Raw genomic sequence first — 18,328 nt, forward strand, 5'->3', positions numbered from 1 at the left:
TTAGCTGGTATTGCCCCCACGGGGCGATCAGTGCGTCTGCGGTCTCTGCTAGAGGATCGCGGGAGCGAGCCACGAATCTCTGTACTTTCCTGTTGAATCGGGATGCCAACAGATCCACATCCGGGGTGCCCCACCGTAGGCACAACTGGTGGAAAACTTCTGGATGGAGGGACCATTCCCCCTGATCCAGAGTCTGACGGCTGAGATAATCTGCCTGCCAATTCTCCACCCCCGGAATGAACACCGCAGAGATAGCTGGAACAAATCGTTCCGCCCAGCGAAGAATGCAAGCCACTTCTTTGGCCGCTCGGACACTCTTGGTGCCCCCCTGGTGATTGACATAAGCCACGGCCGTGGCATTGTCCGACTGGATCCGAACCGGGCTGCCCTGGAGCTGCTCGGTCCAGTGAATCAGACAAAGTCTGATCGCTCTCAGTTCCAATACATTTATCGGCCACCTGGATTCTTCCAGGGACCAAAGTCCCTGGACAGATAACTGACCGAGAATTCCTCCCCATCCGGATAGACTGGCATCCGTGGTCACTATCGTCCAATATATTGGCAGAAATGACTTTCCCTGGCTGAGCATCGGAGACCGAAGCCACCAGACCAGAGACTCTCTGGTCTGTTTGCTCAATCGGATCTGATTGTCCAGGGATTCCGGATTCCGATTCCATCTTAGAAGAATCTCTTGCTGAAGAATTCGGGTATGGGACTGGGCAAATGGGACTGCTTCGAAGGAAGCCACCATCAACCCCAGAACCCTCATGCAAGTTCGAAGAGAAGACCAGCTGTTGGATAGTAACAACTGGACTGCTAACTGAATCTTCCGGAGTTTCCCTACCGGAAGAAAAACTCTTGTCCTGACTGTGTCTAGAATTAGACCCAGATATTCAAGCCTCTGGGTGGGAACCAGAAATGACTTTTGCTGGTTCACCAGCCACCCGAATTCCTGTAAAGAAATTATAGTAATTTCTATGTTTTGTAGCAAGGTCTGAGGAGACTCTGCATGAAGCAGAAGATCGTCTAGGTAACCAAGAATCGATATGCCTCTTTGGCGCAGTAGTGCCAACATTGGGGCCAACACCTTCGTGAAGACCCGAGGAGCCGTGGCGAGACCGAAAGGTAACGCCACAAACTGATAGTGGTTCTCTTCTACGGAAAAGCGTAGAAACCGCTGATGTCCTGCGAAAATGGGAATGTGAAGATATGCGTCCTTGATGTCTATGGACGCTAGGACATCCCCTGGATGCAGGAAGGCTGCTACTGTGCGAATGGACTCCATTCTGAATTTTCTTATGTTGACAAAAGAATTGAGTGCCCTTAAGTCCAGAATTGGACGCACTTTGCCCTCTTTCCTGGGTATTGTAAATAGGTTTGAATAAAACCCCTGAAAACGTTCTGTCCAAGGAACGTGGACTACCACTCCTTGTTGTAGTAAATCCGTGACTGCTCTCCGCAGATCTTCTAAACGATCCGGGGATAGTCGAATATTGGAAGGGAAGAATTGCGCCGGTGGGAGAGATCGAAACTCGATCTTGTACCCTGACCTTATGACTTCGCAAACCCACTTGTCCGGGATTCTGGAAAGCCATGGATCCGGGAACCGGCGAAGACGTCCCCCCACCCCAGTTATGGGTGGGGGCGCACCTTCAGGCTTTGGACGATTTATCTTCAGGTCTGGAAGGGGTGGGCTTTTGCTTGCCCGACCAACGTCCCCTGAAGCCTCCTGAAGGAGCTTTGGAGGACTTAATTTTTTCACCCGCGGGACGAAAAAACCTTTTGTGAGCAGCAAAAGGCGGCCCTCGTTTTTGACGAGTTCCTTTACGTTTAACATTTTGCGGTGAAAAGGTGCTCTTTCCACCCGTGAGATCCTTAATGATCTCATCTAAGTTGGCTCCAAAAAGACGCTCTCCTAAAAAGGGGATATTAGCTAATGCTTTTTTGGAACCTTGGTCGGCTAACCAACCTTTTAGCCACAGTGTACGCCTGAGAACCACCGCTGAGACTGATGCTCGCGCCAATAATGGAGTGGCGTCTAATGCCGCATCACACACAAACTGTAACCCCTGTATCATTTGTTCCAACAAATCTGATACCGCCTGAGTCCCGGCGTAACCACTTGGTCCATTCAGTTACAGCCTGCGAAACCAGACCAATAGCAATTATTGGTCTGAAAGCTGATCCAATCAAGGTAAACATGGTGCGAGACATAGCTTCTATCTTGCGATCCACTGGATCTTTAAAAGACGGATCGTCTTCTAGAGGAATAACCGTGGCTTTATTCAATCTAGCAATTGGTGAATCCACCACAGGTGGTTCTGTCCATTTCTTAATGAGGGTTTCCTCAAACGGATAACGCCTGTTAATGCGTTTAGAAATAGCAGAAGTGCGTTTTGGCAGACGCCATTCTTCTTCGATTGGATTGCCAAAACATTTGGGCAATGGAAAAACCTTCGCCACTTTGATGCGTTTTTTAGTCCCAAAAGGGATTTCAGTTTCAGCTATTTCCGACGGAATACCCTGTAATCTTAAGGTTTCTTGAACAGATACAATGAGTGCGTTTACCAACGCTTCCTCTCTGGCTATGGCTGATGCCGAAACATCCTCCTCACTGTCTGAAGAGACAGTACACGAGACACCAATCCCAGATGAAGTACCTGCAACTGCAGAAATAGGCTCAGAGTCTGAATCCGAGGTTTCAGATAATAAGGGGTTAGGCGGGGGTCGCTTTCTTGCGCCCTGTCCCTGACAAGCCACTTCCACCCGGGACACAAAAGTTTCCATAATAGCTGACAATGATTCAATCGTCAATGGGGTGCTGGAGGATCCTGCAGACCCCTCGAGGGGATCCGGAGGAGATACATGAGTGGCAGGGTCCATGTTAATTCAGGACACCTTTGCCAGAAAAAACAAAAAAAGTTTTTTTATGTGTCTCCCCCTAGCGCAATAGCGCCCCTCAGAGTACCTGCTTCTCGATCCCCACAGAGAGAGAGAGAGATCCCCAAGGCTCACCAACCGATGCAGTGAAGTTTCCAACCAACTGCAGTCAGCGTCTGTCTTTTACAGACTGGAAGGAGCTGTTGCTTTTTCCCGGGTAGAAGGACGTGGCTCCGCCCCCTGTGTACGCCTTCCGGCGTTCCCAGCTCTCCACGAGGTAGCTGGGCTCATGAAACATGGCCGCCCCCATACAAGAGACATTAGACTCCAAAAACATGGCGGCCGGCGTGACCTGAGGACATACATGCACCTGGTCTACGGCAAAATGGCGGCGGACCGCCGAAATCGTTTTTCCCAGCACATCCACCTGCATCTCTGCTAAGTGGCGATTTATTGATCTGCAGGAGATATACTACAAATAAGGTAGGATTATACCTCCTATGCCTGCTGTAATGCTACAGTCTGCTGGGTAGAGTGTTAGCTCTCAAACCAAGTCCACTTCCCACAAACACATACTGTATTTACAAGGGGGACTTTTAGTGTCAGATATATACTGACCATGTATGGAGGGGCCCATAATTCATACTGCCTCATAACGAGGAAAGAAAAAAAGGGAACGTTTACTCACCATACCGAACCGACAGGCACCCTCTCTTCACAATACCCTCTCCACCGGGGTGGGGGGTTGTGGACCACTCCGGACGCCTCGACTCTCTGGTTCCTGGCGTCCAAGCGAGACTTTTAACTCGCAAGGTCAGTCCCTCCACTGGGACTCCGTCGCGGCCGACCCAGCGCGGAGCTCTGGTCTGCACGCGCTCGTAGGCAGAAACCGGGGTGACCACTGGATCTCAGCATCCAGCCCGTCGCCCGGCCCCGCATACTTACTTGAATGTGTCGCGGCCGACCAAGCGCAATGCAATGGTCTGCGCGCGCTCGTAGGCCGGCTGGGGTGACCACTAGTGTCGCCCAGTCCGGCGTTTTTGCTTGAAGATCTCCCAGGAAAAAACACTGGAGAAAAAAACTACCTAAAAAAATATTTTTTCTAAAGAAAAAATCTTGCCAGGACCAAAAAGATCCCAGCAAGGAACTTAGGTCCTTACTCCTGACTAGACAGAAAAAAACTGATTCCCTGTAGCAGAGAGAGGGAGGATATACCCTCAGGGACTGCCCCTAAGGTGGAGCCAGAACGTTTTGTCTTTCTGCCTAGTCCTACTCCTGCGGAGACAACATAACCCAGCTCTTGAGAATCAAGAAGACTACGTCTGTCAATGAGCGATAGAGAAAAAAAAAAAAACGCTGATTGCCACCATTACTAGTAAAATAAATAAACCCAAATCTTTCCACTAGTTTGTATTTGTGATACCATTTGCGCAAACCAATTCATATACTCTTATTGGGATTTTTTTTTTTTTTTTTTTTAACCAAACATATGTAACAGAATACAAATTGGCCTAAAATGAAGAAAAAAAATTTGATTTTTAGATTGTTTTATTGGGAATGTTTTATAGCAGAAATTTTAAAAAATTGTTTTATCAGAATTGCCGCTCTTTTTTTGTTCAAAACGAAAAAAAATTAAAAAAAAAAAAAAAAAATCGCAGAGGTGATCAAATACCACCAAAAAAAAGCTAATTGTGGGGGGGAAAAAAGACATTCATTTTATTTGGGTACAGTGTCGCACGACCACACAATTGTCAGTTAAAGTAATGCAGTGTCGAATCGCAACAAATGGCATGGTCATTAAGTGGGAAAACAATCCGGTCCATAAGTGGTTAAGATGGAGGACAAGGAAAATAGATTGCGGAGGAAGAATGTGAGGACTGAGGGTTCTAATCCAATAGAATTCTTAGAGAAATGTCTTAGAGATTTTTGGAAAGGACTCAACATTTTTTGCAATTGAGAGATCACAAAGTACCCTCTAGACCAGCCTTTCTCAACCAGTGTGCCGCGGCACACAGGTGTGCTGCCAGAAGTATTGAGGTGTGCCGCGGAATAGTGGTAGAGTAGGGCTGTCAGTTGAGCCCTATTCCTGGATCCACTGCCAAACTGTACATCGGCACTGCGAGGGAGCTCCGTCAGCTTCAAAAGTGAAAGGGAGGAAGGAATGTGCTGTGCGCTCTGCTTCCCCCTACAGTGCAGTACCCTGCTGAATGAGAAATTTTAAAATGGCTGTATACATGCGTGTACGCATGTGTGTGTACGTGTGTGTACGTGCCATATGCATGCATGTGTGCGTGCGTGCGCATGTGTTCACGTGTTTGTACATGTGTGTGTGTTCACATGTGTTTGTACATGTGTCTGTGTGTACATGTGTGTGCACATGTGCCTGTCTGTGTGCACGTGTGCCTGTTTTTGTGTACACGTGTGTCTGTATATGTGTGGGTGTATACGTGTGTGTTCATGTGTGAGAGAGTATATGTATGTTCCTTTAATCCTGACCCCCCCTATTGCTGTACCTTTGGAAATGCTTTTTTTAGGGCTTGTTTGTAATAGCAGCAAAGAATTCTGCTCCTCTGAAAAGCAATCCATGCTCAGGATTGCTTTTCAGAGACATTTGGCAGGCAGTAAAGAAGCAATATGTTGCCTTCTCACTGCCTGTTTTAAGCCTGTAAATGTAGCTTCACTAAACGCAACCATGCAATGCACACAGTTGCAGGGTAGGTGCAGTGCAGCCCCATTTACCCTGGGTATACCTCTAGCTGCAGCCACAGCATGTGTACACCCTCAGCTGCTGATTCTGCAGCTAAAGGGGGAGGAGTTGGGGGTGGTAAAAACAGCTCAAGCATTGGGTTTTACCACCCCTCCAACCTGACATGTGAACAAGCCCTTGGTTCACATCTGCATGACTGCGTGCTGCATGTAGGGAAGCAAACTAATTTCAATGGGATTCCCTACCCACAGAAATGCAGTGAAAGTCGTCCCTGACCCTTTTTTTTTTTTTTTTTTTAAATTACGCCGCACCAAAAGCACCCAATTTTTTCTAATGTGTGGTGTACTATTAAGAATTATTGGCATCCCTAAACAGCAGAGCATTTGTCTGTTTCAGGAACGAGCGCGGTTTTGCGCTTGTTCCGCGACAAACAGTAACGTGAACTGAGCCTTGGACAGGGGTGCCTCAAGACTAAAAATACTTTTCAAGGGTGCCCCTCAAGAGGTTCGAGGGTAAACATCCCTCCTTCACATTTTTGTTTCATTAAAAGGAATTGATTTGTCATCGTTTTCGTCAGTGGACGAAGACTTGGTGTACTTTTTGTTTAGTCATCACTGTAAAGAGGCCGCTGACAAAAATTTTGACTAAAAGGTTTTCGTTGACGAAATTAACACTTAAAACCACCATAAGCCTTACCAATTTTCAGACATACTAAGAAGATTGGGGTAAAATCTAAAGTTGAATGCCATAAGCAATATTTCAGATTATAAAAAAAAAAAAAAAAAAAAAAAAAAAAAACACACATCTTGTTAACATACCCTGCAGAGACGACTCTAACAAGATCTCGGAGATTAAGCTTTACGGAGGGTGTTAGGATATAACTTTCATCTATTGCTGGGTTCTTATCCCCCACAGGAATCCAGTAGCCTTCTATCTGAACAAAGCGTCCTCCATGAGGCTCAGGGAGCGGCTGTGAACAAAATTACTCAAAGCTACTTTCAAAAGATCACTCAATATGCAATATTAAATTCACATGTGAACACAAACGTAAAATATTCTGAAACCGGATGCAAAATCAATTCGGAAAAAATAAGTTTACCTTTTTAATTACCTCTGCCAGTGTTAAAGCAGAACTTTAACCAGAACATGATAAATAATAATGTTCTTTAACAAGGAACATACAGTGCCTGGCCAAAAAAAAGGTCACACAGTCATTTAGTTGGCTTTGATTACAGCACGCCTTCGCTGTGACATTGTTTCGATAAGCTTCTGCAACGTCACAAGATTTCCGTCCAGTGTTGCATTAATTTTTCACCAAGATCTTGTATTGATGGTAGAGTCAGACCTTTGCGCTAAACTTTCTCCAGCACATCCCAAAAATTCTCAAAGGGGTTAAGTTCCGGACTTTATGGCCAATCCATGTGTGAAAATGTCTCATGGTCCCTGAACTACTCTTTCACAATTTGATTGGTCATCTTAGATATTCCCGTGCCATAAGGGAGGAAAAAAAATCGATCGATGAAATAACCTGGTCATTCAGTATACTCAGGTAGTCAGCTGACCTTGTTCTTTGGGCACATGCAATAACTATCCAATAGGATAGTTACTGCATGCTTAGTTTAGTTAGTTGCTTGGTTAATTCCAGGTGGTGACTTTTTTGGCCAGGCAGTGTACATACCACATTAATATTTATGCTACCAAAATTAGTGCATGCTCTAAACTCCTTTCAGCATTGCTCCTTTTTCTTCTTGCCTGTAGCTGCTATTTTGCTGAAGCCCAGAACTTAGGCTGTCAGATCTGACTGTAATGGTTCTAATTTTTGACAGAATGCCAAAAATAGAGAGCAACTGAGCATAACCAGAGCAGGATGAGACTTTAAATAGCATAGGCCCTTATTTTTAATGTTTTACATAGCTATACCTGCAAAAGGGGTTAGCCTGAAGTGGTCAAACAGGACTTATTTTTCTGACTAAAGTTCCACTTTAAAGGAGAAGTTCAACCTTTAAAAAAATACACGTCTCTTTGCAGGAAAGAAAAATGTGCGTTTTTTTTTTTTTTTTTTTTTTTTTACTAGGAGTCTGGACAGCATTGCAGCTGCAATCAGCAGATAGGGGGTGCCATGCAGGACTCCTGCAGACTTCACAGTGCATCTGTCTGGTCGTACCTCGCACAGGCAGGCACATACTGAAAGGGAGAGACAAAACTACTAGAGCTCTCAACAGCCATGGTAGTTTATTGAGAACTACAAGCCGTCCGCCGCAAAGCATGTAAGTACTTGTAGTTTCCCATCGCCAGAACTCAAGGAATGAAAAGGCCAGGGAGGCAGAGCCCCGCATGGCAGCTCTCTCTTTTTTTTTTTTTTTTTTTAATAGGGACAGTAAGCGAGGGGAGAAGATCCCCCGCTTGCTGTCACTAGAAGCAGTGGAGCAGGCAGCGCCTACAGGAGTGGGTGGAAAATGTAACATGTTCCCAAAGATTAACTTCTCCTTTAAGTGGTTTGTTTCAGCTTTGTAAACTGAATAAAGCTTGAGCTTCTGAAAAACAGACCTACTGGCTTAAAGCGGAGTTCAACCCAAAAGTGGAACTTCCACTTATCTGATTGCCGGGGGGGGGGTGGGGGGGGGTTGGGTACCTATTTTTGCCAGGTTCTGGCGGACTCTGCCATGGGGAAGTACCTCACAAGTCCGGCTACCCTCCTCCTTCACCTGCCGCCACACCATTCACGTGTAGCGCGTTTTGTACATGCGCAGTAGGGAACTGGCTGTAAAGCCGCAAGGTTTCACTGCCGGGTCCCCTTACCTGCAATGGTGGTAGCAGCACACAACAGCCGAAGAACACATTGGCTGGAGTCCCGGCATCACTGGATTCAAGGACAGGCAAGTGTCCCAATATTAAAAGTTAACAGCTACAGTATGTGTAGCTGCTGGCTAAATTTTCTGGGGGCAAACTCAGTTTTGATCACCAGATAAAAATTTGAAGCCTAAAAAAGGAAACTAATACAGCCATCACATCTAAGAATTAGTAAGCTGCAGTATTTTAAAGGTTTGATTTTGGGTTTAATACCACTTTAAGATTCCATGATAAAATTACAGTACCTGCTTCAGAAGGCTTTTAATGTTACTAGACTGTATAATATGCCGGCATATTAAGCCTTGGACTGTTGAATGAGATGCTCTGTCAAGCTGTGTTAGGAAGGAGAGGCAAAATCCCTATAAGAAAAAAAAAAAGAACACAGTCAAAAAATACAATTACATAGATTATAAAATCTAATGATTACAATTATAAAGTTTAAATATTCCCAACCAAGGAGAACATAGATTACACAGATCCAGTCAGATTTTTGCAAACACCGGGCAGGCTCTGCTCGATCTGTTAAGTTCAACCTAGGATTTCAGATCCCATCTACAAGGATCTCATAAAAGTAAATTTTCTCAGTTTAAACATTTGACATGGTTTACTATTGTGCGTTATTTGAGATTTGCAAATCATTGCACTGTTTTTATGTAGACTTTACACAGTGCCCCACCTTCGGGGTTGTATACCGGAATTAGACCTATAACAGCAAATAGTATATTTACCTCATATAAGGAACGCTGGATGTTGCTACATGGATTTGAAGCTGCATATCTTAAAGCTCTGCACAGAGTTCGTAAACTATAATGAGGTTTGTGGCCTGTACCATCCACAAGCTCCACATTGGCCTTCTTTCTTACTGCCAAGTAAAAGCTTAAAGGGAAAAAAAAAAAAAATAATATTAGCATTTTAACATTAACAGCCAATGCTACCACCTAAAAAGGGTGACGAACACTAAAAAAATGCTCCATATTACATATAGTAAAGGAGAAGTACAGCCAAAGCTTCTGGGTAATACATCTCCTCCTGGGGATCACAGGTGTGTTCTGCACTCCTGTTTTCAGATTTAGCCTATAGTGGGCTAAAGCTCAGTCGGCTGACATCACAGAGCCAGTCAAGGCTCTGCAGGGATTCCAACAATGTTGGAAACAGCCCCAATGCCTGACCGGCAGCTGGCTCAGCCTCTCAGTGGGTTATAGAGTCCAAAGCCCGATACACACAATGAAATCAGACAAATGATCATCTTTTTTTCATGCCAGTCTCCAGATCGATAATGAAGGGGGTTACTAAAGTACGAAAATTCTCGCACGAAAGAACAAACATTTGGAAGTGATGTCATGTGTTGTAGTGTATTAGTATTGTATTTTTGGATAAAAAAAAACTGTACTGATTAAAACAATAAATCGTATGATCTGGTATCGTACAAGAAAAGTCTTCGTATTTGTCCCTTCGAAAAATTTAGGACGAAAAAGTACATGCTAACGATCACATTATCGTACGATTGTTTCATATGCAGTATTTTAGTACAATTTTTTTGATTGGGTGTACGGACCCTAAGGTAGCCACTCCCACCCTCTCCACAGCCCGAGACTTTAGTGAGCACTGCAGGAACAGAGCAGAGAGGGGTGACTGAGAACACTAAAAATAAATAAAAAGATGACCCCCTGCGCTACCTGTGTGCAAAGTGTTTTGTAAATACAAAGTGATAAAACAACCACATTGAATGGCTAAGTGATATCATACAGTTGCTGCAACACCTAACGTGTTCCCACAGTGAAACATACAATACAAGTAAACAGGAAATTAAGCTGGGGGAGCAGAGAAATAAATTGGGTAAAAGAAAATGCCCTGAAGGATGTTACCTTCTTTCCCTCCAGCAGAACTAAAAATTGAGGCGTTTGTCAGAGTGCGCACCGGAGTTCAAAGAGCAAAGCATTTGTCTTGGGGGTAGGATCACTCTTGGACCATGTCCAGCATCAGGCCTAAATATTCCAGCCTTTGGATGGGAATTAAGGACAATTGAAAGTCCAAGACCTATCCAAATTGCTCTATAGGCTGCACTGTTTTCTGCACACTGCACTGCAGAAGCAGAGCAGTCTGCTCCCTCAGAAGCAAGTTGTCCAGGTAACCTATGATCTGAGTGCATAGAAGCACCAAGACTGGGGCTAGTGCATTAGTGACCACCCAGGAGCAGTGAACATGTCAAATGGTAGGGTCAAACACTGAACGTGTGTCTACTACAGCAAACCTCTGCAACCTTGGGTGAGATTGCAAGATTTAGGGGTGAACGCTGTCATTTGGTTTGGTAACCATGAAGAGCTTCAAGTAGAACAAAAACACTTTGGCCTCCAGGACTGGGATGATCAATCCATGAGATAGCAGATCGAGAGCTCAAAAAAAAAAAAAAAAAAATATTTTTGACTTGCCGTAAAATCCATTTCTTTGATGTTTATTAATCGACACAGCGCCCGATATTTATGAACATTGGGTTATACTGCCCCCTACAGGAGTAGGCCACTAGGCAGAAAAAAAAAATCTGGCTAAGCCTATGGGCAATCCCAGGGAGAGGTTACGGCAAGTCAAAAGTCCCATTTTCTCTTTCATTCATTGACAGACACAGCTCCAGATATTCATAACCATTGGGACATCCCACACCAGTGTTAAACATAAGGGGTGGAAACAACCAAAAAATTCCCAAGGCTAAACATCAGCAAACCTGCGCCACTGACGCCTAGTAGAGTGCGCCTTGACAGGGAAAGCAGGAACCTAACCCCATGAATAGGCCTGAACCACCGTCGATCTGATCCATTTGGAAATTTTCGCAAAGGAAGCAGACAACCCTTTGAGGTCCATCCGTGAGCACAAAGTCTGACTTCCGAAGACTCCATGGCTGCCAGGTACACCCCAATTGCCCTCACCACATCCAAGGCATGCAAGGCAATTTCCTTCAGATGTTAAGGCCTGGGACATCCGGAAGGCAACACAATGTCTTCATTCAAATGAAAATCAGACAACACTTTTGGAAGGAATGACGGACAGGGGTGAAGACCCAACCACCTTATCTATGAATCACAAGGTAAGGTGAGCAACAGGATAACGCCGCCAGTTCCCACATGCTGTGCGCAGAGGTGAAAGCCACTAAAAAGGCCACCTTCTGGGACAGCATAAGCAGAGTAATCTCCCGAATATTTTCAAAGGGAGGCTTCTAGAAAGCTGAAAGCAACAAATTAAGATCAAGGCGGCAACAGAGCCCTCACTGGAAGAACCAAATGTCGGACACACTGAAGAAAGGTACGCACCAGAAGTGTGTACCAAAGGTCATTCAAAGACGACTGATAAAGCAGACACCAGGCACTTGATGGTACTCCAGGCCAATTTCTGCTCAACCCCCTGTTGAAGGAAGGTTAAGATCTGAGCCACCAAGAAGGAGCGAGGCAGAACTGCAAGAGATTCACACCACGAAATGTACGTCTTCCACGTACGATGGTAGATTTCCTAGCTTTCAACAGTGTAGGAATTACAGACTGCGATGAACCCCTATCCTTCAGCACCTGGCATTCAACAGCCAAGACAAAGCCAGCGACTGTAAAGCCGGATGGAAGATCTGTCCTTGGGACAGCAGATCCCCCGAGAGGAAGCTCCCAAAGACTGTGGGGCAACCAGCGGCACCAGATCGGCGTACCAAGCTTGGCAAAAGGCCAGTCCAGAGCCACTAAGATGACCCGAATCCCTTCTGTCTTGATCCCGCGTAGAAGTCTGGGCAGTAGCTTGAGAGGAGGGAAGGCGTAAATCAGAGGATACTGATCCCATGGGGCCGCCAGAGGATCCCTTGACCGAGCCACAAACCTCTGCAACTCTGCTGAGCCAAGATACCAACAAATCCACCTCGGGGGGTGCCCCACCGGAGACACAGCTGATGAAACACCTCCAGATGGAGACCACTCCCCGTGGTTCAACCCCTTCCGACCGAGGTAATCCGCCTGCCAATTTTTCACCCGGGAATGTGTACAGCGGAGAGGGCTTGAACAAACAGTTCTGCCCACCTTAGAATGCTGGCTACCTCCAGAGCCACAAGGACACTTCTTGTGCCCCCTCGGTGATTGACATAAGCCACGGCCGTTGCATCGTCTAATTGAATGCGCATTGGAAAACCCTGAAGAAGATTAGGCCAACGATCCAGACACAGTCTGATCGCTCGGCGTTCAGACATTGATCGGGAGTCTGGACCCTTCCAGCGTCCAGATCCCCTGAGCAGAATGCTTGCCGAGGACGCCTCCCCAGCCGGACAGGCTGGCATCCATGGTAACTACTATCCAATACAAGGGGAGGAAGGACTATCTCAGCCTAAGCACTGGAGAACAAACCTACCATATCGGTGAATCCTTTGTGCCCCCAGAGCTGAATGTCCAGAGACTGCAGAGTCTTTTCCCACTTGGTCAGAATTCCCCTTTGCAGGGACCTCAAATGGAATTGTGCAAACTGAACCGCCCTGAAGGTAGACACCATCAGGCCAAGCACCCGGAGGGTTGACCATTTGTTGGACAGCAGGTGGTTAATTACAGCCAATTTCTGGAGTTTGTCCAGAGGAAGGAGAACTTCCCGAAGGCCAAGTCCAGAGTAAGGCCCAGATAGTCCAGCTTTGTGGACGGAACCAGAGCAGACTTCTGAAAATTCAGAATCCAGCTGAACTTCCGCAGAGTTCGTATTGTAATCTCCAGGTTCTCCACCAGAGCAGAGGGAGACTCCACTTGCAGGAGATTGTCCAAGTAGCCCAGTACCACGATCCCCCACTGGTGTAGCAAAGCTAGCATCGGGGTAAACACTTTTGTAAAGACCGAGGAGCAGATGGAAGACCAAAGGGTAACAGCACAAATTGATAATGCTACTCTCCCACAGCAAAGCAGAGAAAATGCTGGTGACTGGCACATATTGGAATGTACAGGTAAGCATCCTTGATGTCGATAGAGGCAAGGAAATCCCCCTGACGCAGGGATGCCCCCTCTGTTCAAATTGACTCCGTTCTGAAATTCTGTACCCGCACAAAGCATTTTAGAGTCTTCGGTCCAGGAAACTGAACATTCAGAGGTCAGAACCGGGACAATCACCCTTTAAAGGAACAGGTCTTGTACCACCCCAAATAGGCCTTGTAAGCGGTCTGGGGACAGGCAAAAGATGTAAGAAAAAACCTTGCCCGGGGACAAGAGCGAAACTCGTCTTACACCCAGGAAGTCCACGGGTCAGGAAACCAGCGAAGACGCCAAGCCCCTCCCCCCACACCCGATGTGGGTGAGGGTGCACCTTCATGCAGAAGGATCCTTGTACACGGGTCTGGAGAAGCCTGATCTTTGCTTGCCAGACCAGATTTGTTTGGATTCTACAGAAGGGGCCCTGAAAGGCCTCGAGCCCTTGTCAGTCGACCCTGAAGAATAAAAAAAAAAATCTTATGAGCCGAGACGGAAGGCCCACGTCTACGACAAGGTTCCTTGCACTTAGTAGCCTGCGGAAGAAAAAGTATTCTTCCTCCCGTTAGACCTTTAATGATGTCATCCAGGGTAGCTACATACAGGCAATCTCCTTGAAAAAGAAAATCAGTCAAGGCCTTTTTTGAAGTCTGATCTGCAGAACAGCACTTGAGCCAAAAAACACGCAGAAGGACCACTTCCAAAACAGAGGCGAGCCATCAGGGGAGCTGCATCCAAAGAGGCATCACAGAAAAACTGCAGCCCCTGACCAGCAAAGGCAGGGGGGAGCTGTTCCCCCTTCATGTCACGTGTGGGAGCTTAGCCCACTCGGTCAGTTTGCGACACTAGGGCACTGGTGAATACCAGCCTCAATGCCAAACCAGCCAGTGTACATAGCGCAGGCCACAGCCTTCTCCTTTAGGTCAGCCAGATCCTTAAAGGCCAGAGACTCTTCAACTGAATCATGGTTGCCTTGTTTAATCTGGAAAACCCCCACCGGTGCCTCAGTCCACTTCTTAAGAAGGGACTTTACATAGGGGTAATGCCTAGTAAAGAACGTCGGGATCCCAAGGGGACGCTTTGGTCGTCCCCACTCCTTAACGACAATTCTGTCAAAACAGGCAGAGAAAGAAAACACCTTTGCCACTTTGGTTGGCTTTTGAGTGCCAAAGGGCACATGTGCCTCCGTCGCAGCTTAGACTGCGACTTCCATCTTCAGGGTCTCACAGATACAATCAGTGCATCCACCAGCACCTTTTCGTGGACGGTCGCAGACGTGGAGGAATCATCCTCACTATCAGAGGGTTCGAGCCGCATGGTTGCAGACCCAGCAGGGTGGCCCACGTCTGTGGCAGCCGAATCCGATTCAAGATCTGATGAGACAGATAATGGGAAGGCAGGGGGTGCTTATTGCTAGCCCGTCACCCATGAGCTACCTCCACTCGGGACACAAGGGACTACAGGGTCACCGTCAGTGCATGGATGGATGGTTGGGATCCGGGGGGACCCCGCAGCTTCAGAGAGAGGATAAGGTGGGGAAATATGCTCCAAAGACTCCATTAGTCACCAGGGGGACCCCAAAAAAAGTGTAAAAACACTAAGGGACAACCCCCACAGTGCTGGCAGCCCTATTTGTCCGCCAGGCACAAAGCACCAAGCGATCCTCAGCAGAGAGGAGAGGACCCCACCAGACTCATCACCCACAGAAAAAGGCTTTCAGCGACCCAGGAGGTAGACCAGGCCCGATCCAGGCAGGACAGGGTCCCTGGCAGGAGCCCTCACCAGGTACAACAAACTCCCTGCGCACAATTAATCTTCCAGTCGCCAGCGGCGTGCTCCTCCCCCTGGCCCCCATTGCCAGTTAGCGCCCTGCCCTCATCCCAGGAAAGTGGCCAGACCACCCAAACAGCCCCAGCGTGGAGGGGGGGGGCAGGAGGAGTGACTTGGCAAGGGGGAGGTGCCTGCGGGAAGGAGGGGAACCGAAGAGGGTGGGAGGGGGGGCGACAGATATTCACCATACCAAGAAAAAGACGGGCACTGTTCCAGACAGAACCCCTCTCCATCGAAATGGGGGGGGGGGGCTGTTGGCCAGGAGGAATGCTGTGAATCAGGCCAAGACCCAGTTGTATGCGACCTTACGAGGTGTATAACTCGCAGGCCAGGCCCCCGTCAAGTGGGGCTATGTGTCGGGCCATGTGGTGGCCGACCTAGCGCAGAGCGGAGGTCTGTGCGCGCTCACAGGCCAGACAGGGCTGACCACTGGATCTAGATTATCCAGCCCATAGCCCAGACCGGTAGTTGATCTCAAAGGAAAAATCCAGGAGGAAAAAAATATATGTATCTAAAAAATTGTCAGGAGCAAAGATACCAGCAAGCAAATCGGTCCATACTCCTGACTAGGCAGAAAAAAAAAAGTGGCTATAGCAAAGAGACTGAGTATACCCCCACTGCAACTGCCCATGGGTATAGCCAAAATTATTTTCTGCCTAGTGTCCTACTCCTGTAGGGGGCAATGCAACCCAATGTTTATGAATATCAGGAGCTGTGTCCGTTAATGAACATCAGAGAAATGAGTTTTACGGTAAGTCAAAAATCACATTATTTTAGTGTGAGAGGCATGTATAGTAGTTCGAAGGCTTTACAATTGCCGTGAGTAGTGTGTAATAGTTTTATTAAGGGTGGAAATGGTATATAAAAAGGAAGCTTCCTGGCTGTCATCACATCCTCTTGAAAAAGTCTATTCGATGGAATGTGTTGAAGTAGTAACGTCAGCATGTTGGACCAGATATGGTAATTTCGCCATCTTTCATTTTGCCAGGAGTATTGTTTGCGCTGTCTCATTTCTATTTAAGCATAACCTTTTAATGTAAGTGGATTTAAGATACTACACTGTGCCCGTCAATGAACGAAAGAGAAAACTTTTTTTTTTTTAATTTTAAAGCAACATTTGAAAGAATAAGGGGCAAAATGGGAAACTAACGAGTTCCCTACCATCGCATAGTAATAGAACGCCGGTAGGAACACTCCTGCCCCCTGGGCGGGCATCCTATGACGTCCGCCCATTTTCAATGCTACTGCCCGCCCCTGGGGGCGCAAAGCGCAGCAATCGGGGATGAGGTATGTCGCTCTGACACATCCCATCCCCGATAAGTATAAAGACCCAATAAAATTGGCTTTTTACCACGTGATTGGCTGTGTCCAATCAGCTCTCGTTCTCGCCGCAATGTGCGCCCCGGGCGTGCAGTGTGGCGATCAGGGAAGATGCTCATCCCTCGGACAAAGCCCATCCCTGAAGGTAAAGGATTTCCGCGCTTGTGGACAAGGAAAGAAAAAGAAAAGGCTGCAGCCAACCCCAAAATATAGCCCGAAAGCTATATCTAGATATGTGGGAGAAGGTGAGGTAAGGTGGCGCTGCCTAATTAGTGTAATAAATAAAATGTGATACTCACAAGAATAAATGAAAATAAAAATATAAAGTGCTGTAGTGTTGACTGGTATATAATTGGTTAATCAAGAATTCTAAAGTGCATATGTGAGAGATATGCACAGAGAGTCATCTGTAACCGGGCAGAACTATCAAGGACTGCTTAACCGGACTTTTCAGCCAATGAGAAAAAAAGAACGTAGGAATCATTTGTAACCGGGCAGAACTTTCAAAGGCTGACTACCCGTATATAGATGTAAATAAATAGAGGAATTGGGTACGTGATATGCCGAACCTGATGACGTCAGCTCTGACGAAACGCGTCGTGCGTGATTACGTAATTTCCGCTCCACTGCAACGCAGATCCGGTCGCTGGCAAGCATAGCGTCCCAGAAGTAGCCGCCAACGAGGGATTTGCGGCCCCTACTGCTTTGAATGCCTACAAATTTTTTTTATGTGAGTACCTGTCTTTTATTTAATCTAATAAAGTGAATTTAAATGGTACATCACTATATTAGCGCTTCTTTCCATATCACCGTCTGACTAATAAGAGGAGATCCTAATACCCAGGTGAAGGGGTCCTCTCCCCCCCAGGAGTCCCACATAAACTTGGCTAAGAGGATACTACACTAAGGCTTATAACCGCTGTAGGGGTATATACCTCCGGTGAGTGCGGGATCAATTGGAGGGGTGCACCTGTGTGTCTCACCCATCACCTAAACAAGTTTAGGATCACTGGGATCACCTCACCAGCATTTTTACTACTGCTTTGTCACTGCCTAGAAATACCATGATTTTATATCACTTTCTCACCTAGCAACTAAAGGACTGCTTATTTATTTATCGGATCATCATATGTTTTTTGCATGAACAATATTTAATTTATATATTTTTATACATTTTTTTCAATATTTATTCATTATTTGCTTAAATTGGCACGAATTGTGATATCTATTTTGCACTGATCACCTTGATTGGCACATATTCCAATATATATTTTATTATTGTAGTATTTTGCACTGATTAGATTCTTGTATTCAGGGTACATATTACTCATTTATTGTGTCTTTCAATATTTTCTCACGGGTTCAATACAGCATCTATTTATTTTTTTCAACACCTAGCAACACCCCAACTAGGGGATCACCCTGGTTATTAAAATTGTTTTGCTCTCTCACATGCATTTTAGAATTCTGGATTAACCAATTATATACCAGTCAACACTACAGCACTTTATATTTTTATTTTCATTTATTCTTGGGAGTATCACATTTTATTTATTACACTAATTAGGCAGCGCCACCTTACCTCACCTTCTCCCACAAAGCCCATCCCTGGTCAAGGTAAAGAGCCAATAAAAACTAAATTTTTCTAAAATCTTACCTGTAAAATTCCTTTCTCTGAGTCCTCCGACAGTCGCCGCCTCCTCTAACTCATCACTATTGGGTATTGACTTCCGCACCGCAGGAGTAGCTAGGCATAAGACTTAGTCAAAAGAACAAA

The 18,328-nt window shown here is 46.2% G+C and overlaps 1 protein-coding gene across 2 annotated transcripts in view; it reads right to left on the bottom strand.

Moving 5' to 3' along the window:
* Window positions 1-18,328, bottom strand: part of MDN1 (midasin AAA ATPase 1) — a 902,759-nt gene that overhangs the window by 609,570 nt on the left and 274,861 nt on the right. For both annotated transcript variants that reach the window (XM_082250237.1, XM_082250236.1), the window contains exons 21-23: window positions 9,166-9,313; window positions 8,683-8,796; window positions 6,406-6,557 (exon numbers count right to left, since the gene is read on the bottom strand). In XM_082250237.1, the coding sequence (XP_082106363.1) occupies window positions 6,406-6,557; window positions 8,683-8,796; window positions 9,166-9,313 (414 nt within the window). The remainder of the gene's footprint in view (window positions 1-6,405; window positions 6,558-8,682; window positions 8,797-9,165; window positions 9,314-18,328) is intronic.

Source organism: Pelophylax lessonae, assembly GCF_965119305.1.
Source record: "Pelophylax lessonae genome assembly, chromosome: 3".
NCBI classification, from domain to species: Eukaryota; Metazoa; Chordata; class Amphibia; order Anura; family Ranidae; genus Pelophylax; species Pelophylax lessonae.